Source organism: Alligator mississippiensis, chromosome 2 (assembly GCF_030867095.1).
Source record: "Alligator mississippiensis isolate rAllMis1 chromosome 2, rAllMis1, whole genome shotgun sequence".
NCBI classification, from domain to species: domain Eukaryota; kingdom Metazoa; phylum Chordata; order Crocodylia; family Alligatoridae; genus Alligator; species Alligator mississippiensis.
Window position 1 is genome coordinate 61223680 of NC_081825.1, and position 20550 is coordinate 61244229.

Here is a 20550-nt window from a genome sequence, read left to right on the forward strand (position 1 = left end):
CCTAACCAGAAGGACGCAGGGCCCTGGGCACATCTAAGCCACAGGGCTGAGGCTGGCAGAGAGAGTTCTCTGGCAGCTGCTGGAGAAGAAGCTCCTGCCAGAGAGGAAAGAAAGGCTCTGTCACAATTTGGCTGCCTGAGATGCTGCTGATGCTACTGTGCTGGTGCTCACTAAGTTATTTTATACCTGTTGTCATATAAAGCGGTGGACCATGCTGAGGCTATAGGGGAGACCTCATTGGGGCACACTACTGTGTTGTGTAGAGGCCCCAGTGCCAGTGAGGGTGCGCCTTAACACACACAGAGTATCACTCATGTCACAAGTTTTGCTAGTCAGCAGCCTGAGGTGCAGTTTCCCAGAAACCCCTACACCTATCTCTTTGAAAGCTACCAGGCTCCATGGCCGCATAAAGGGCTACCATCCCTGCAAGTTTCATCCAAATCAGGCAAGAAATTACTAAGCTATAGGCAGTTTTGTACTTCCCTATTATAGCCTATGGGCAAAACGTTGAAACAGCATCAAAACTGTGGAACAGTTTCAACTAAATGAAACGGAACAGTGGCTTTAAAACAAAACGAAACTCAAAGCGAAATACTGTCGAAACATCAGTTGAAACTAAATGGTGCTGTTTCGCACAGCCCTAGAACTTGGCTTATTTAACCTGAAGAAAAGAAGACTGAGGGGAGATTTAATAGCAGCCTTCAACTGCCTGAAGGGTGGTTCCAAAGAGGCTGGCGCTAGACTGTTTTTAATGGTAATAGATAACAGAACAAGGAGCAATGGTTTCAAGTTGCAGCAATGGAGGTTTAGGTTGGATATTAGGAAAAACTTTCTAACTCAGAAGGTAATAAAGCACTGGAACAGGTTACCCAGAGAGGTTATGGAATCTCCATCCTCAGAGGTTTTTAAGACCCGGCTAGCCAAAGCCTTGGCTGGGATTATATAGCTGTGGATGGTCCTACTTTGAGCAGGGGGTTGGACTAGATGACCTCCTGAGGTCCCTTCCAATCCTAATTTTCTATAATTCTGTGATTTCCCACAGTTTTAGGAAGCTCCCAGATTCATGGACCGGAGCTATCCTCAGGGAGCCCTGACCGAGCACAATTTATCTAATCTGGCTAGACTGGCAACCTTCCTTTAGTGTTCTTCCCCTTTCTGTTCCAGCACTGCATAGTTGCTCTCTATGGGGCTGTGTGATGTCTCTGTGGAAACAGCTCTACAGAGATAGCATTGACAAAGACAATGGTTTTGAACAGATGCTTAATATTTCTGAGCCTTATAATGAACTCATGGTTCACAAAGTAGCTAAATTCAGCACAGTGCTGGAAATAGAAATGTGACATTGTACAACTATGTTCACAGCAGGATGGGTCTGTGATGAAGTGCAGCCAGAGTGGTGGAAGCTTTCTTGTTATTTGGGGAGACTACATATTCCAGCATGCAATATTCAGCAACAATTTCACCAAGCTTCTTAGCTTTTTTGGCTTGAGTGCTAAGCTTTGGACCCATGAAAAGATACTTTCTACTCCATTTTAACACAAATCAGTTTTACCCCCCAAGCTTCTATCAAGATGTTTACTGTAGATCTTGATTGATCAGAATTTGATCAGCGTTGGTTTACATGCATTATACAGTGTTTCATTGTTTAGCACTACAGTGTTATTGTGGCTATGTTATTTTTTCTTTTACAAAACACTGTTCCTGTAAACTTGTGAAAGAATAACTGACAGATTATTCAGTTACTCTAATATGTCTTAGTTTATGGCACTATACCCACAAATTAACATGTATTGCCTTTTCTCAGATGTAGCAAAATGTAACTTTCTAAGAGAGGATACAGAAACCAATTTCTATATTTATTCTAAACTGATTGTTAAAAATGAACAGGTCAGCTTTCCATTCTTTCCAGTGAAGAAAGGGAACAATAACCAATTTTAAGTAACTTTGTTTTTGTTTCTCAACATTAGGAGTTGCAAAGCGCAGCAGTAACAGAGTACAAGCAAGAAAGTCCAGAAACCCAGCAGTATGTGGAAAGAAATCCAGATCACAATGGACACATTATAGCAAACAAGTCAACCCAGGAGAGAGTGGAGCAAAAGCAGCCTAATTTAGCAGATGGGAAAAGAAAGCATGAAGATCATTTGAGGATTCTTGAGGCTGATAAGAAAAAACAAGTAGTAGAAACAGAGGAAAGAAAACATCTAGAAGAGAGGCACCAAGAAATTGAGGAGATGCAAAGAGAAGAGCAAAGAAGGTGTAAGGAAGAGAGAAAGCAACGTCTCCTTGAAGAGGAGAAACATCTGAAAATGGAAGAGCAGAGGCATTGGGAAGAGGAGAAAAAACTTGAGGAAGAACGGAGGCAACAAGAACTAGAGCAGCAAAAGAGACTGGAAGAAAAGAAGAGGCTTGAGGAAGAACGGAGGCAACAAGAACTAGAGGAGCAAAAGAGACTGGAAGAACAGAAGAGGCTTGAGGAAGAATGGAGGCAACAAGAACTGGAGGAGCAGAAGAGACTGGAAGAGCAGAAAAGATTTGAGGAACAGAGGCAACAGGAACTGGAAGAGCAAAAGAGACTGGAAGAACAGAGAAAACTTGAGGAAGAACGGAGGCAACAAGAACTGGAGGAGCAAAAGAGACTGGAAGAACAGAAGAGACTTGAGGAAGAACGGAGGCAGCAGGAACTGGAGGAGCAGAAGAGACAAGAACAAAGGCGTGAGATTGAAAAGCAACATCAGGAAGAAGAAAAGAAGAAGCAGGAGGAACAAAAACTACAAGAATTGATGGAGTGGAAAAGACACGAAGAACAGCGACGACACGATCTAGACGAGAAATCGCATCTAGAAGTTGAAGAGAAACTGAAACAGAAGGAAGAAGCTTCAAGGCTGGAGCAGCATAAAAGACTGGAAGAACAAAAGCAACTTCAGGAGAAGGAAAAGAAGACACAGGCAGAACAAAGCTATCAAGTGCTGGAAAAGCATAAGGGACAAAAACAACAAAAAAAGCATGAGTCTGCAGAGCAAATGCACTTCAGGAACGATGAGAGAATACAACATGGGGAATTTAAAAAGAGGCAAGAGGAACAAATTCAAGAAAAACTAAAAGAGAATAGAAAAACACACATAGAAGGACAACTGCTTCTGGAAAAGCAAAAAGGACTGCATAAATCCTCAAGACAGGAGAATGACGACTTGCATTCTGGGGATGCTAGTAGGGAGCCTGTGGAGAAACAGCTTCAAGAAGACTCGAGACAAAAAACAAAACAGCTAGAGCTGAAGAAACCAGTGGAGGAAACTTTTGCAGAGAAACAAAAGAGAGAAGCTGAAGCTAAGGAGCAGGAGAGAATAGGAGAAGAAATAAGATGGCAGGAAGTAGATGAAAGGCAAACTATGTCTAGACCATTCACATTTCAAGTGTCATCAGGTGAGAAACAGATCCTATTTCACAAAGTGAATCTGAGCCCAGTCACTCCTGTCAGAGAGGCAACACTTCCTTCTGCCATCAAAGAGACCAGGGCCCACAAAACTAACAAAGGCTCTCATGCACTCCCATCCTCAGTGTGTGTCCCCCACACAGCTATCTTGGTGACTGGAGCACAGCTTTGTGGCACTGCAGTAAACCTGAATCAGATCAAAGATACAGCTTGTAAATCTTTACTTGGCTTGACAGAAGAAAGAAAAACTATGACTATTCCCCCACTAGAAAATATACAGAAAACTACATCTAGCAGTAAATTGAAGCATACACAAGAGACACTGAACAATCAGGCCATATTGGCTGAATTGGCTTCTATTAGGTCTCGAATCTTAAAGACTGCAGAAAACAAGGTAAATGAGAGAGACCAAGTAAGTGCCTGTCGGCACAGTGATGATTGGACAGCCAGAGGAGGAGGTGGTTCCCACAGTAACTTAAGGAAAACCCTATCTGCAAATGCAAAATTTTCTATAACACCAGCATGGCAGAAATTTTCAGACACTTCAAAAGCCAGTGCAGAGGCAGAGAATATAAGTGGCACACAAGGTGCTGAACTAGAGAATGTGGGGAAAACAGTAGGTTTATCCAGTGAGTCAAATGAAAATGTGGCTCTTAATGCTGCAGTCCCTGCTTGGACAGATAATGCACCAGAAGTAGTTCGGGAGAAAACTGAAGCGGCAGACAACACTGAAGGCTGTAAGTTTGCCAAAGATCTTCCATCTTTCCTTGTTCCAAGCGTCCCTCATTCTCCAGGCAGAGAAGCATCACAGTCAGAGTCTTCAGCTGCTTTGGAAAGTCAGCAGAATAATGCTACAAGAAAATCGGATAAAGCAGGACCAAATGCTGAAGAAAATGTTTCTCCATTTGGTATAAAGTTAAGGAGAACAAATTATTCTCTGCGTTTCCACTATGATCAACAGATGGAGCAAAGGAAAAAGAAAAGATACAGTGCAGGAGATAGCTTTGATGGTGTCCCTGTCCCCCTAGTTACAGCCAAAACTGAAAAAGAAAGCACTACTACTACTCTAAATAAGAGCCCGTCCCCTAGCTTGGACAGGGGGGACGCTGCTGCTAATATTTTAAAAGACTCTTCAAACAGTGTTATGGAGAACTCACCCACAGCAGGTGTTCCACTGTCTACACCAGCCAGCAGCCAGATTTATCTGTCTGGTCCTGAGAAACCTGTGTGCAAATCACCAGCCCTACAAAAACCTGCTTTAGCCCCGAAGCCCACCAACCAGACCCCACCATCCTCTCCTCTCTCTAAGATGAACAGATCAAACTTACCTGACACCTTTGGGCAGAGAGTAGCTAAGCCTGAATTGGACCTCAGCTGGAAAAAGGATGACAGTAAAGTGAACAACGTGCTCCCACCAGCTCCAATTGAAAACAAAAATGATGAAGAAGAAACCAGAGAAAAGAAATCATTTTTCCCATCTATCAGTATGCCATGGAGAGAGAAAGCTGACAAAAAGCCTGAACCATTAAAAAAAGGTATGCAGTGTGAAAAGAACTTGTTATATCTATCGGCAGTGTTTTCAGAGTGAGGGGCAGGAGGTCTGGACACAGCAGTTTGGCCTTAGTGTTGGCTTAGGATGGCTTATACTTGCTTTGCTTTGGCCTTAAATGCAGATAAGTATGAATCCTTGTTCAGTCTGTTATTTACTGAGTGCCAGCAGCATTGATGCTATACAAATAAGGGGAATTCCAGTCTCAACAAGCTTACTAACTAGTTCACGCAGAAACAAAACAGATCACACATGAATAAGAAGTGACACAGTTGCATGTCAGGTTGTGGTAATCTAGGAATCCAGTCCTGGCTGCTCCAGGAAGTGTATTCTGTGGAAATGCTTGTGGAATGTGGGGTAGGCAGACATGGGGGGGATCTAGAAGTTTGAAAAGGCGGGGTGCAGATGGTAAGGTGCATCATCACATATAAAATAACTTTTTTTTTTGCTTTACAAATATGCTAGGGGCCTAGGGCTGTATTGAAGCAAAAACAAATACAACTTCATTGGAATGAGTTTAAAACAATCTGCAGGGCTGTGAAATAGGAACTTCATTACAAGGAACAGCTAACAGGCAGCAGAATTGCAGAACAAAGGCTAGCTTGGCTGGTGGAACATCAAGACCATTAAAAAGGAGAGGGTTGTTAACACCTCTGGAATGAAGAGTTTAGAAGGGATCAGGGTACAGGTTTCCCTTGCCAACCGCTGGGTTAGGGTCCTGAAAGTTCCCGTGGTTGGGAAAATGGCAGGTGGCAGGCTGATGCGCGGCCACAAAGCCGTGGTTACTCAAAACTCTATACTGTGGTAGCCAAAATGGTATATAGAATATTAAGCATGCATACTCAAAACCATGGGTGGCAAAACCGTGGCTGGTGAGGGAAACTTGTAGATTAAAATTAGGGACCTGCTTAAATTGCACTTTGCCAGTTTTTGTGGATACTGTGAAAAATGGCAATTTCCACAATTGCCACAAAAATGGCATTTCCCACAATTTCCCAAGGAATCACCCCAAAAAACCAAAAACTTACTGAAAATAAAATGTTGGCTCCCCAGTGGGAGCCAGTGGTCCTCATGGCCACTGTTGCCTGGCCTCACAGCCTGCTGGGTAGGGGAGGACACCGCTGGCAGAGCAGCGTGAAGGGGAGTAACCAAGATGGCAGCTGCCCCCTCATGTCTCCTCCCTTGCCAGGGCCTCCCCACCAATCAGCAGTGGGGGGTGGGGCCACGAGCTACCCGGTCTACAAGAGCTCCTCGATTACCGATTAAATAGAATTGTTGCAACTAGAATTGCCTGCGCTGTATACGACTCTACAGTGTAAGTAAAGCCATCTCTGTTTTCCAATTGATACGTGTCTCGTTTGTGCCTAATTCCGCTCCGGTGGTAGAGAGTACCCATCTTCCCATCGTGGGATCGCAGCCGCAACCCCTGCTAGTGTTCCCAAAGACTCCCGGTCCTCGACTCCCCCCTCGGCCCCCACAGGGTGGAGGTGGGATCAAAGGGGGCTGTAAGTGCAACAGCAGACCCCACCTTGGATCTGTCCCTGTAGGCTTAAAGTATCATGGAGGAAAGCACAAGGGAGCCATACTTACTTCATATTCCTCTTGGGATGTGTTGTTTTTTGTGCACAGCACAGTTCCTAATAATTCTTATTAAATTATTGAAGTCTAAGCTCTCTGTTTTGGTGTCCTATATCTTGTAGATCACTGGACTGAAAGCCAGTGTAGCTGGCTATAAGAGGCTTACTGTATTATAGAGCCCTGCAGTAGCACAGTGGAATGGCTCCTCAGCCACGTTTGCTGGTCCAGGGGGTCTAGTCAGAGATTCCTTGTTGCTCTCTAGTGGCTGTATTGGCTCTGTGCAGGAGGATCTGAACCTTGCAGATACAAATTCATTCACATTTTGGTAGCAGTGAGGAGGAAGTTAAATGGAGATTGTCACTGGGCGCATCTAAACATGAAATTAATACATGGCAATAAACTCCGCTGTGTTTACATGTGTGCCTGGGACTATAGCACATTGAGCCAGGTTGGTGCAACCCTGGCTAGCAGTAAGCCCTGGGGGTAAGCCTGCCAACCTGAGCCTGCCCTGACCTGGCTCAACATGCTGTGGAGGGGCTGGCTGGGGCACAAGGGTGCTCCTGTTCAGGGCTTGTCAGCAGGCAGCCCCTACACTGAACCACCCTCATGCCCTGGCCAGCTCCATCAGCATCTACACATGCATTGCTGTACTCCAAAGAACACCACCATAGGATAGTACTTGTATTTACAAGTACTAATCTATGATGGAGTTAATTAGTTTGCCGTGGCCTAATAGCACCGCATGTGCAGATGCAGAAACTTTACTGCAGAGCTAATTAGGCAGCTTCACAGTAAATGTCTCATGTAGATGCGGCCACTGTGTAAGACCCTCAGAGTTGTCGGGTAGGAAAGGCAGAATCCAGTCTGTTACTGGAACTTCACCTCTGAACTATTAAGACTTCCAGACTTTAAACAACTATTATTGTTTATATTGAAGAGTTGTAGAATCATAGAAAAGTAGGGTTGGAAGAGACCATGGAAGGTCATCTTGTTCAACCCCCTCCTTAAGGCAGGGTCATCCCTGATGGTTTAGTCAGGGATGTCCAGCCTAAAACTCCAGGCCTACTTTTCTCTGATTATACTTAATAATACCCCTTCAATATGAATAATAACCATATGAGAAAATAACTGCTGATGCTTAAATGCCATCAATGTTAATTGTAAAGAACCTGAGGATAGCTGCAGCCATGCTGTGGGTTGGAAATCAGTGCAGTTCTAAGCAGTGTAAACTCTAGATCTGTCTCTGGAAATGAGACAGTAGGCGTGCCTGTGCTGCAATTTGTATGTTAGCACAGAGATAAACAAGTTAGCTTTAAAAAGGTGAGGCATGGTATTGGAAGCAGTCCAGCTGTGTCAACACAGAGCTCAATACAGGTTGAGAAGCAAACATACAGTGCAAAATCCATGCCCCATTTTCCAAAGAAGACAAACATTAGGGTGTCCAAATCTGCCCCACAGAGTTGTGCAGGACCAGCTGCTATCTTTTTCTTTAATCTAGAAGTGCAGCCTGCAGACACTAGTTTCCAGCATCTGATTTCCATTTCAAAGCCTCTCAGATGGAACTCTTTGGAGCATGTTGTGACCTCAAGTCTCTTTGTGGTCTGTCACTTGGTAGTCCCATTTTTTAGAAGTTGTATTTATGATAGATTGTCAGTCTATCCCTTTCCTGTGCAGTGCCTAGATACTCCTGGTCTAAAGGGAGCAATAGGTAGAAGCAAAAAATGACATGGCAAAAAGAACAGGAAACAGGAACATCCAGTGGTTGCAACCTCTTTCTGCAGAGGACAGGAGAACTAGGCATGTGGGCTACCCCCAACAAAAGGACCTAAGAGAGTAATTGCATCCATATATGTGAAATTAGGATAAAGCTTGGAATAAACCCATTAGAGTGGCTTGGGATAAGCCCATTGAAGTGATACACCAGGAATAACATTGGACAGCTATGTATAATGTTAGCATGCTTGTTAAGTTATATTGTTTGTTTCTTATGTTTGTTATACAGAGTAAAAAAAAAACTGCTTCAGAACGTGGCATGGTGTGCTTGAAAGGCTGTGAAAGACACAGGGGTCAATACATTAATGTTTTCAGTGTACACAGACAGATTTTAATATCCTGGTTAACACAAAATAAACATCTTTTATATTCCACTCATCTAACCCTTTTATATTTATTCTTACAGAAAAGCCAGTTCTCCAGAGCAGGCACTCCTTAGATGGCTCCAAACTGATGGAAAAGGTTGAAACTGCACAGCCGCTTTGGATTACATTGGCACTACAGAAGCAAAAGGGATTTCGTGAGCAGCAAGCTACCAGAGAGGAGAGGAGACAAGCGAGAGAGGCAAAGCAGGCTGAGAAGCTTGCTAAAGAAAATGTAAACTGATACAGAATCTTTAAAAACGTTAAACAGAAACTCGATGTTATTTTTCTAGCTTTTTTATTTATTTGAATCTCTGCTCAGCTTGTAAGATTCTAACGAGTTTAGATCCCAGGTTCAGTTTGATAGGCTGGCAATTAGGAAAAAACTTGGTAGAAATTTGGGGTTTTGTTTTGTGAAACAGGAATTTTACAAAGAGATTTCAAGTGTAAAATGTGCAAGTCTTCAGAGCAGTTTCCTTGGATTTCAATTTAAACTGTAGGACTCCATAAATTTCACTCACATTTTGCGGGTTTTGTGGCATCAGTTCTTATAAAATATGTGTGCTAATTTGGGGGATGGCTGTTGCTAAGGCCCAGTAGATATATGACAAATCCCTAGAAAAGCCAGTGAGAACCCTTCTTCCTTCTAAGGGAAGATTTTGGCTTTAAAGCCATTCTTGTCTGTGCAACCAAAAGAGGATTATATGTAGCAAAATTTTTCAAAGGTCAAACAAACAGGCAGGTAGCTTCAGGTCTAACATATTTCCTGTCATGTATATAAGGCAACATAAGGGACTGATTCTAATTTAACCATTATCCTTTTCCATTCTAGGCTGGTATCAGCAATCCGTCAGATAATAAAAGCAGCAATAGCATCAGAACAAGTGCATTGCAGAAATCCACACCTCAGGAAGGGGAGAAGAAAATTGAGACTGCTGTGTCACGGTTAGAACGCAGAGAGCAGCTGAAAAAGTCCAACACCCTTCCTACTTCTGTGACAGGTATGGTGAAAGATTTAGGATTATTCTAACAACTGAAAATTGAATTCTGGTTTGGCAAAGCTCTGGGAAAGTGAACAAGATTGTTTTCTCCCTCATGCATCAAAAGAACTGTAAACTTTGCTTTTCTTACAGCATATTTGTTATTTCAGCCAGAAGAAACCCAGCTTATCTGTCAGATCCCAGGTTCAGTTGGATAGGATGGCAGCAATGGAAAAATCCTTTTCACTTTTAACATGAACAGATTTAGGAAGAGAGCCAGTAGCACACACGGGCACCTAACATATAACTGACTTGCAATCTAGGCAGCTAAATCAAAATTTGAATCCTAAAAACCCTTAATTAGGTGCTGCTGAACCTGAGAGATGCCTTAACTAGAGAGCCATATCATTGTTTGACTTTAGGTTCCTTGGAAACCTGAAGTTGCACCATTGCACATGCCCAGAACTGACCCAGTTGGAAAGGACTCAATGGCTAGCTTAGCCTTGGTCCTGCGCCTAAAATTCTTGATGGGCTGACCTGATAGGCCTGCTCAAGGTATGCTTAACATACCAACTCCTTACAAAATCTATGCAAACCACAAATGCACAAGAACTGTCATTTACTGGGTCAGACCATAGGCCCATCTTGCCCAGTATCCTGTGACAGTGGCAGAGTGGATGCTGAAAGGGAGAGTGAACAGAGGGCCACTCTCTCTCCAATCTCTCAGTCCTGATCCTCAAGGGAAATTTACACAACACATCCCAGAGATGAGCCTATGAGCTCTATTTCATCAACCTGCTGGATACTAGAGATCAGGGACTAAACATAGACATTGGATTTTTGATACATTATAATCTGCCTGGCAACTGACTCCCCAGCCCAGCCCAGCCCAGCCCAGCCCAGCCCCTGGCTTCTTTACTTTTCATTCCATCCAGGAAGAGCACACACCAACTGCTGCAGCTTCCTTAGCCTGACGAAGGGTTTTTGAACCCGAAAGCTTGCATAATAACTATTCTCCAACCATTTAGGTTGGTCTAATAAAAGATATCAAATTCACCCAAGGAACCCCTTGTCTGCCCAGGGTTATAACCAGTATTTTTTCCCTGTTCCTCTCCCACTTGCAGCCTCCAACATTTAAGGTCCAGGAAGTTCTGATTCAGAGGCTATTTAGCCTAACTTCTGTGCTCCATCGCTACTGATACCCCTTTGCTCAAAGAATTTGTCCAATCCCTTTTTGAATCTGGCTTCCACAGCTGATGGCAATGTGCTCTATGCTGTAATTGTACACTGTGAAAAAGAACTTCCTTTTGTTAGTTTTAAATTTACTACCTACTGATTTCATTATGTGACCCCTAGTTTGTGTGAGAGTAAATAATAAATCCCTTTTTACTTTCTGTCATTTAGTATTTTGTAAACCCTTATCATTTCCCCTCCTCAAGCATCTCTTCTAAACTGAATAGACCTAGCCTCAGTCTCTCTTCACATGGAAACCCCTCCAAACCACTAATCATCCTTGTTGCCCTTCTCTGTACCTTCTTGAGTTCTTCTATATACTTTTGAGGTGTGGGGACCAGAACTGGGTACCATATTGAAGGTGTGAATACACTATGGATTTGTAAAGGGCATAATGATACTTTCAGGTTTGTTTACAATTCCCTTAATAATCCATAACATTTTGTTTGCCTCTTTGATGGCTGCTGAGCACTGAGCTGATGTTTTTCACAAACTGTCCACAATGACTCCCAAATCTTTCCTGTGTGGTAACAGCTAATATAGTAGCAGCATCATAGTAGACTTACTACACTATGAGTTATTTTTGCCCATGTGCATCACTTTATACTTATCCACATTGGATTTCATCTGCTGTTTAGTTGCCCATTTGCTCAGTAGTGCCAGCTCCTTCTGTAGTTCCTCACAGTCCACCTTGTTCTTTTCCATTCTGAATAACTTTGTGTCATCTGCAAATTTGGCCACCTTACTACCCACCTCCTTTTCTAGATTTATGAGTATACTAAACAGCACTGGTCCCAACACAGATCCCTGGGGGCAGGGCCACCCTTAAGGGGAGCGAATTGGGGTGACTGCCCTGGACCCCACGCTTTGGGGGGCTCTGTGGAGCTGGGCGGAGCAGCTGTGGCAACTCCGCGCTGCCAGCTTTGCATCCAGCCGCTCGCTACCTCTCTCTGATGGCAGCAGCAGCAGCAGCTTCTTCAGGTCTGAGGCATGTGGGATCGGAGTGGGTGCAGAGCCCCGCATGGGCTGATTTGCCCTGGGCCCCTCACCCTGCTTGGGTCAGCTCTGCTGTTTATTTCTTCCCATCCTGAAAACTGACTATTTATACTCACCCTTTGATTTCTATCTTTAAGTCTATTTCTAATCCATAAGTGGACATTTCCTGTAAACCTATGACTTCCTAACTGCTTCATTCCTACATTTTTGGACTAGAGAAAAATGTTCTTCTTACTGATTAGGTTCATTTTTCCATTGCTTGTAGACCTAACTACTTTCATTTGAAACAGAGATGGGGGGATGCTAGTGGTGCCCAGCTTTTAAATACAACAGCCTAACAGCTAAAGCAGATGGCCAGGAGATGAGATGTCTAGATTCAGTTCCTTCCTCAGCCTTAGGGATTGTAACCCTGCATCATTCGCTTCCTAGGAAAGCACGCTTGCCACCAGGCTGAGCTAATCTTGTTGGGTTCTCTCTCAGGCCCCTAATGTTGAAGTTTCTGCCATTCCAAAAAAAGAATTCAAGATTCATTGGGCAACGAAGAAGCTAGTGTTTAAGGCAAACTTCTGGGAGAGGAAGTCCTGGGTTCTGGTTTCTTCAACCAGGACTGTTTATTTTATCTCATGGTATTTAATTTTGCACTAGTGCTGTTTTTCAGCCTAAAAAGCTCTTCTCCCTCCCAAATATTCACTACCCAAATGTATTTGTAAAAGATAATCTTGACCTCTCACTTTCTCTTCTGTGAAGTTAAACTAGCCAAGCTCCTTTAATTTTCCTCATAGAAAAGATATCTATTTCCTTAATCACCCTAGCAGCCCTTCTTTGTACTGTTCCAAGTGAAGCTGTTCTTTCTGGAAAACTGGTAGCCAGAACTGCACATATGATCTTAAATGGAGTCTTACCGATACCTCAGACACTAGAACCAGTACTTCCTTATGTCTGTTGGATATAACCTCATCTAATAAACCCTAGAACTGCATTAGCTTTTTCACAACTGCATCATACTGGCGGCTCACTGTCATCCTATGATGAGCCAACTCACTCAAATTCTTCTCTTCCTCAGATGTCCCCAGTCTGTGGACTCCATCTTGTAACCAAATCCCTTGTTAAACTTCATACCATTTCTAATGCTCCATTCCATAACATTATCTAAATGTATCTGTAAATTCCACGATGCTTCCACCACTAGTAATATGGTCCCTAAAAGTTATGAACAAGAGACCAACCCCTCAGGGACACCCCACTGGTGACTGTTGGCACTGAATTTATGACCCAGGTACCTTGTTCTGGGCAGACCCAAACCCTCAGATTGACCATGACTTCTCCATTTGATAACAGGTGAATTTTGATATACAATTATAGCAGATAAGAATAATATACAAAATAATCTCCCAAACTTTACACCTACCAGTCCTAGGGCTGTCACAGAGGGAAGGTGCATCTGGCCAGTATGTGAGCTTCATCCTGTGGTTCTTTCTTGAATGTCAGCAGTCTGTAGTCTGGAGGTTGAGGCCCAACCCCCCCCCCCCCCCCCCCCAAACACAGTGGGGTGAGCGAGACAGGCTGGTGGTGTGTCTTCTGTCCATGGTGGCCTTGGGTTCCCCTTTTGGGGTCCCTTTCCTGCTCTGAAATCCCTCCTTTGTATCCTTTCTCTCCCTCTGATGACTCTTCATTCCCGGGCACTGTTAATTGGTTTCCCTGTGACGTTCATCCTGTCCACGTTCTGTCCTGACAGCATATTGCTTTGTTCCTCAAACCTATCACATGCATGAATCTTAATCTGGTCATTTACCAGTTTCCTAATTTGGGCCGTTCACCAAAACTGAACATCCCAAGGACTCTGCAGTTGAGCACTGTGATCTAGCACCAATGCTCTAGAGTCCCTTATCTTTGATTGGGTACACTGTTTATGTTATGGAACAGTGTGATACAAGTCTTCAGTTTCCCAGCATGCATGTCTGCTGGCTTCAGATACATTGGGCCTTGAAGAAAACTTTGTCACAAACAGGCTTTTGAAACTAATTAACACTTGCCATTCCCCATGACCATTATTCTAATGCAAAGGTTGTCAGCTGGGGGTATGCTGGGGATACTTTGGGTTTTCAACGATGGGGGTACTTTGAAAGGTCCCTGGGGGTACACGCGGGTAGAGACAGAGTGTTGCTGGCCTGCACCACCACCTCACAGGAGCAGGACCAGGGCGGGGAAAGGGCAGCAGCATCCCTCTGCAGGTCAAACAGGCGCCGCCCAGCTGGTCGGACACAGGGGGGAGAAGCTTGCATGTGACAGCCCCCCCGCTCTACAACTAGCTGCTGCAACCCCGCCACCCTGGCTGCCAGGGGTATACTGCTCAAAAAAGGCTAAAAAACCCTGCTCTGATGCAATATCTAGACATCAGTAACCAGGCCCAGTCAGTGAACTCACCTTTCAATATAACCTACTCTGATCTCCCTTTGAACCAACTTCCTATCCATCTTATAACTGTAGTACTGATCTGTCCTGTCCAGTTTGGCCAATAATTTTCCAGGAAGCATGCTATGAAAAGCTCTGCTTAAGTCTAAATAATTAAATCCATTGTAATGCCCTTATCCAAGTAGTTAATTATCTTGTCACAGACTGCTGAAATTAGTTTGAAAATGATTAACTGGCAGGTACTGACAATGTCCTCAGATTAACCCAGGTTGCATTTTGTCACATTTTCTCTTTGGTTTCAAATCTTTCACAGATTTCATAGACATTAGGGCTGGAAGGGACCTCGGAAGATCATGGAGTCCAGCCCCCCGCCCGAAGGGCAGGAAGTCAGTTGGGGGCATAGGATCCCAGCAAGATAAGCATCCAATTTACTCTTGAAGGTGTTCAATGTAGGTGCTTGAACCACCTCCAATGGCGGGCTATTTCAGACCTTGGGGGCTCGGACAGTAAAGAAATTCTTCCTTATGTCCAGCCTGAAATGGTCTTGCAGTAGTTTATAACCGTTCAACCTCGTCATCCCTTGGGGCGCTCTGGTAAACAAACGTTCCCCCAGATACTGATGGTCACCCTTGATAAACTTATAGGTGGCCATGAGATCACCCCCAAGTCTGTGCTTTTCCAGGCTAAAGAGCCTCATAGATCTCAGCCTGTCGTTGTAAGGTCTGTTTTCCTGACCTCTGATCATGCACGTGGCTCTTCTCTGGACTCTCTCAAGCTTCTCCACATCCTTTTGGAATTGTGGGGCCCAAAACTGGATGCAGTACTCCAGCTGCGGCCTCACCAAGGCCGAGTACAAGGGGAGAATGACATCCCAGGATTTGCCTGAGAAGCATCTATGAGTGCAAGCCAGCATTTGTTGCTTTACTAGCCGCAGCATCGCACTGCAAGCTCATGTTCATCTTGTGGTCAATGATGACCCCCAAGTCTCTTTCTTCCATAGTACTAGCCAGCATAGCACTGCCGAGACTATAACGATGCTGCGGGTTTTTCCTCCCAAGGTGGAGAACCTTGCATTTTTCAGTGTTAACCACCATCAGGTTCTCATCCACCCATTTCCTGAGCCTGTCCAGGTCAGCCTGGATCACCCTCCTATCTTCAGGTGTGGATGCTTTGCCCCAAAGTTTGGTGTCATCAGCGAACTTGGCCAGTCCACTTCTGACTCCAATGTCCACATCATTAATGAAGATGTTGAACAATATGGGTCCAAGGACAGAGCCTTGGGGGACCCCACTGGTCACAGGGCACCATGACGATTGACTTCCATCAATTACCACTCTCTGGGTCTGACCGCAGAGCCAATTTCCCAGCCAGTGGATCATGGTGGACCCAAGGCCACAATTGGCCAGTTTTGCCAAGAGGTGATCATAGGATACCAGATCGAAGGCTTTTTTGAAGTCAAGGTATATGACATCAATCTCTTCTCCCTTGTCCAGGTGATAGGTCATCTAGTCATAAAAGGAAATGAGATTGGTCAAGCAAGACCTACCCGCTACAAACCCGTGCTGGCTATCCCTCAGGATGTTGGCATCAGCTAGTCTGCTAAGAATGGCCTCTTTAATACACTTTTCTAAGATCTTCCCCAGGATAGAAGTCAGGCTGTTGGGCCTATAGTTTGCCGGATCCACTTTCCTCCCTTTCTTGAAAATAGGCACCACATTGGCCTTCTTCCAGTCTTCAGGCACTATACCAGATAGTGTAACTTTGATCATTCCTTCCTTCAATATCAATTCTAAAACCTTACATAGTGTTGAAATGAAGCAAGTGGGTTTGTAATTGCCTAGGTCACTCTTTCTCCCTTTAAAAAAAAAAAAATAGATGCTACCTTTTGTATTCTCCAGTCATAGATTCCTATCTGAATTGTCTTATTCAGTGAAGATCCATGCAAGAGATCTTCATGCCAATTTTTTCAGTGTTTCAACTCCATTCCAGATATGTTAATTTATATAATCATGTCTCCAATGCCAGGTAGTACTTGACCATTGTTCTTAGTTTTATCTTCATCCTTAGTGAAGACTAAGGTGAAGTATTTATTCAGCTCTTGGGCTGCACCTAAGTTGTCTTCAGGATATCATGGTCCTACTTCTTTCCTCCTGGTTCTTTTTAATTTATATGACCAAAGGAGTTTTACTACTGGTTTTAGTATGCTATTCAAGATCTAACTCACCTCAGCCTTTGGCCATTCTTGCTTTCTTTGTAAGCTCTTGGACCAGAGACAAATTTCCCTCCTATTGATTTGGTTCATTTTTCCATTGCTGTAGTTCTTTGCTTATCCTTAATGGCCTATTTGAAACACTTGTTCATCCATGCAGGTTTACAGATCATTTCAGCATTTTTCTTCCTCCTGCTTGGGATGTGAAGTCGATTTTTTTATGTGCATTAGACATAAAAACAAAGTGATCAATTACTACTATATAGTATAAATAAGGTGTAATTTAAATAATTAAATAAAATAATGTATATTTATTCACACAAGATATGTCCCCTGAATAAAGAACATCTCTTGGTTTGAGAAGACAGAATGAAGGAAAAAAGACTTCCTTGAAAAGAAAGTGGGAGAGCAGGCAGAGTCTTACTTGCCACTGGGCTGCAGGCTTAGGCCATGAAGGATTGGGAGCAGAGTCCCTCCCATCACCCACACAGTTTACCCCTTTCACAACTGCAGCCTAATTTTATGCAGACCAACACTGTAAAAAATTCACCAGGGAGAAAGGGTTAGACCAGTAGCTGGTGGCTGGGTAGCTAGGTGTGAGGAGAAAGGGGAGTGAGGCTGAGGAAGGGAATCCTGCACCTGCTTCATGCAGCCTCAGCCTCCAGCCCTTCTGGAAATCAGTTTCCTCATTGAAGACACGGGCCCCAATTTTCTATGGCTAATTTTTTGGGGAAGGGTTCACGTGGTATGCAAATGAAATTAATTGCTATAAAGTATTGTCTGGGGCTCTCTGATTAGACTATCTCTAGTCAAGCCCAATCATAGGAACTGTTGTTTGAAGAAAAGTTTGCTGAGCTCCTGAAGGAACATTTATTACAAATTCGTAATAGACACTTATATTGTGTACTACAGTGTAGCAGAGAATAAATGGTTAAAAGTGAGGAGGTGATTCAGTTCCTTCTGTTTAAGTCCTCACAGATCAAAAATGTTGGGTCAACATTGTTTCAGTTAGTGGACACACAGGAAGGAGTGCCTCCTGGCTGATAGGAACTGCATTCCGTGAAATCTGTGCCTCTGATAAAAGAACCTACTCTGCATGAGACTGGTTTCTACTCAGGTCTAATAATAACTTCTGTAGCTGCTATCTTCATCCCCCCTCTCTAAAATGTGAGGAAAGAAACATTTGCTTTTGAATCTGTGGGCAGATGTCCAGTTATTTTTGAAGAAAACTGGAACCTGTCTAACACTGCCCTCAACAAAATATTAACCTTGATTTAAACTTGGTCAAGATTTATGTCTGAGGTCAAGTAACAATATTTGCAGCAGAATAACAGACAGTGTAACAGACAGCATGTCTTGCTTATTAGGAATAGAGACATCTATTTGGTTGGTGAGGGATAGATACAATTATGAAGGCATTTGATATGAAAGTCTAGGTTGGAACTTGGTAACTCTAGCCTCCCCAAGAGAAAAACATAAATGTTAAAACAGATATTTTCTATAAATATTTTTAAAATAGTATTTTTAAGTACGTAGTTTAGACTTGCACTGAAATCTTATACAAAATGTGCTGCTAGGAAGGTAATGTTTAAAACACTCTGCTTCTCTTTGCAGGATCTTTGAAATAACCAGCCTCCCAAACTACCATATTTACTTGAATCTAAGATGACCCTGAATTTTAGATGACCCCCCCATAATTAGATTTTATATATGGAAAATATATAAATTTGTTACAATTTTCCAGGTATACAATCTGAATATCAAAGGGTTGTCCTGAATTCTGTTCTGCCCCCTCCCTTCCTCCCCCTGCTATACCAGGGCAAGCAGTGGTGGTGGTTCAGGTGCCACTCTTGCCCTCATTTTTCCCCCTGTAGCCTTCCAGCCCCCTGCACCACCTCCACCCTCTGCTCCGCACAGCCTCTGCTGCAGCCACCACCTGCCCCCCCCATGCCCCACTTTGAACATGAATCTAAGACAAGAGACCTTCCCCCCTCCATGCTGATTAGGGTGGAAAAAAACCCCATGTTAGATTTCAGTAAATATACTATCTGCTACCAGCTGCTGCACAAGATAATAGAATGCCAATGGGTAAAAAAAACACCCCCCCCCCCCCCCCCAAAAAAAAACCCATAAAAATGAAAACAGGTCAGATGCTTCTAAGACTAGACGGTGGTTTGCAAAAAAAACTGATTCTGCCTCCTACAGGCTTATAACTGCATTTTTCAAGGGGTTTTTTTTATGTGAAGTTGTGTAGAATCCAGCCGTTCTTAGAAGACACTTGTCTAGAAAATAGCCTCTATATCTGAACCTAATTGTTAGCAATCTTAGAAATTGTCTGTTGTGTTTGGGACTGAGCAGCTTAAGACAGTTACATGATACCTTTGCCTTGATAACAGACAGGCATTACAGATTATTTAGCTCACTGAAAGCCTTACCAAAGCCCATGTCTTAAGAGATCTTTAATCTGAGGAAATTTATTCTGGCATTTTTAGTTATAGCCTAATTTTCCTTATCATAGAATAATGGATAAGATGTGCAAAAGACCTGATAATCACCAACTGTGCTTTTACTCAACTCTTCAAGGGCTTTCTATAACTCTAGCATGTATAACTATTAGTAAATCTGTACTGTTGCCTAATCTATACATTTCGCTTTCATGTGGTTCTGCTCTGAAAAGTGCATATGTAAAAGGCAATTTCATATCCAACAGATCTGATTCTTGTTTATGCTCAGAAACACAGCTTTTACTTCAGTGGCAAAGGTTTCCACTACTTGAAGCCTGAAAACAGCTAAGAGGAGAATAGTTACCTGCTGTTCCTTCCTAAGTAGGCAAGTCATCAGAGTTGTTTACTAAGTGGAAATCACAGGGCTAGATTCCCTTCTCATTGGAAATTTGTGGAACCCAGTCTGCACAACTGTCACTTAGAACATAATATAAAGACAGTGGAGTTGCATCTGTGTAAGAGAGCAGAACTAAATCTGCAGATGCTTTGTTACATGGATGTCTGAGGAGTAGAATTTTCAGGTTCTGGGAAAAAAAGCTTTGAAAAAGAATTGTGGGTTAATCCTATTTTAAAATGACCAGGTTTCACTACTCATAAACCATTCAACTTGTTTAAATTAATTTGCTTCTGAAAGCTTGACACAGAAGTTTGAAATATGGTTTTAAAATGTGGTGTTTCAGGATATGTTTGATAAAAATAAAATGTTCAATTCTCTATCATTATTCTGCAGTGCAGCACATACTTCATTTAAGTATTTTCTTCTTTTTCCCCTTCCCCATTGAAAACAGTGGAGATTTCAGATTCTGTTCCATCCACCCCAATTGCAAAAGAGGTTACCAAGAGATTTTCTACCCCCGACGCTAACCCTGTCTCAACAGAACCAGCCTGGCTGGCCCTAGCCAAGAGGAAAGCAAAAGCTTGGAGTGACTGTCCACAGATCATTAAGTAAACTATAGTCTTTCTGGTCTTTACTGTTGATTCTTGTTTTCTCCTTTTATTTATTCAGCTTTTTACATAAGACAAAACTAAAATGCGTGTCCCAGAGGACTGAAAACTGAACTACTCGCTATCTCTCTCTAGCTTACTGTAAGGTTTACACACATCATAGGTCCCATCACTTTGAAAAAACAGGTAAAGAGCCAGCTGAGGCACAAAGTTGAGAGCCAGTCTCCCTCAAAATACAGGACAGCTCAGCTATTGGACACAATCTCTAGTCTAGTACGCTCCTTACATTTTGTGAACGTTGGTTCAGGAGTTTGGGATCTCTACTCTTAGTGTAGAGATCTCAGAAAAGTCTGCCTGTTCCAGCACTGAAAAGGCATGAAAGATGCATGTTCCCTCTTCTTCATCCTAATGCTTACTTTGTTTTAGAAATCAAGGTTTGATGCAGTTTACTTGCAATTTGAAAATCTCTGCCCAGCTGAAGGTTTTAGGAGATGTCTTTCTATCTGTGGAAGAAGTGCAAGCTGTGGTGATATTACCCAAACCCTGATGCAATGGTGTTATTCATGCTAGGCATGCAAG

The 20550-nt window shown here is 43.1% G+C and overlaps 2 protein-coding genes across 5 annotated transcripts in view; one reads left to right on the forward strand and one right to left on the reverse strand.

The window, feature by feature from the left end:
* The window catches only part of CRACD (capping protein inhibiting regulator of actin dynamics), a 77183-nt gene extending 57181 nt beyond the window's left edge, over positions 1 to 20002 (forward strand). Inside the window, exons 5-8 of the mRNA XM_014594994.3 lie at positions 1968 to 4965; positions 8737 to 8927; positions 9525 to 9693; positions 19815 to 20002. Coding sequence (XP_014450480.3) covers positions 1968 to 4965; positions 8737 to 8927; positions 9525 to 9693; positions 19815 to 19975 — 3519 coding nt within the window. The 3' untranslated portion in view covers positions 19976 to 20002. The remainder of the gene's footprint in view (positions 1 to 1967; positions 4966 to 8736; positions 8928 to 9524; positions 9694 to 19814) is intronic.
* Positions 1 to 20550, reverse strand: part of AASDH (aminoadipate-semialdehyde dehydrogenase) — a 116890-nt gene that overhangs the window by 58156 nt on the left and 38184 nt on the right. Inside the window, exon 17 of one of the 4 annotated variants that reach the window (XM_059721767.1) lies at positions 20004 to 20474. The exons of the other annotated variants lie outside the window; for them this stretch is intronic. Coding sequence (XP_059577750.1) covers positions 20401 to 20474 — 74 coding nt within the window. The 3' untranslated portion in view covers positions 20004 to 20400. Of the gene's footprint in view, positions 1 to 20003; positions 20475 to 20550 lie in introns of those variants that run through there. 4 annotated transcript variants of the gene reach the window in all.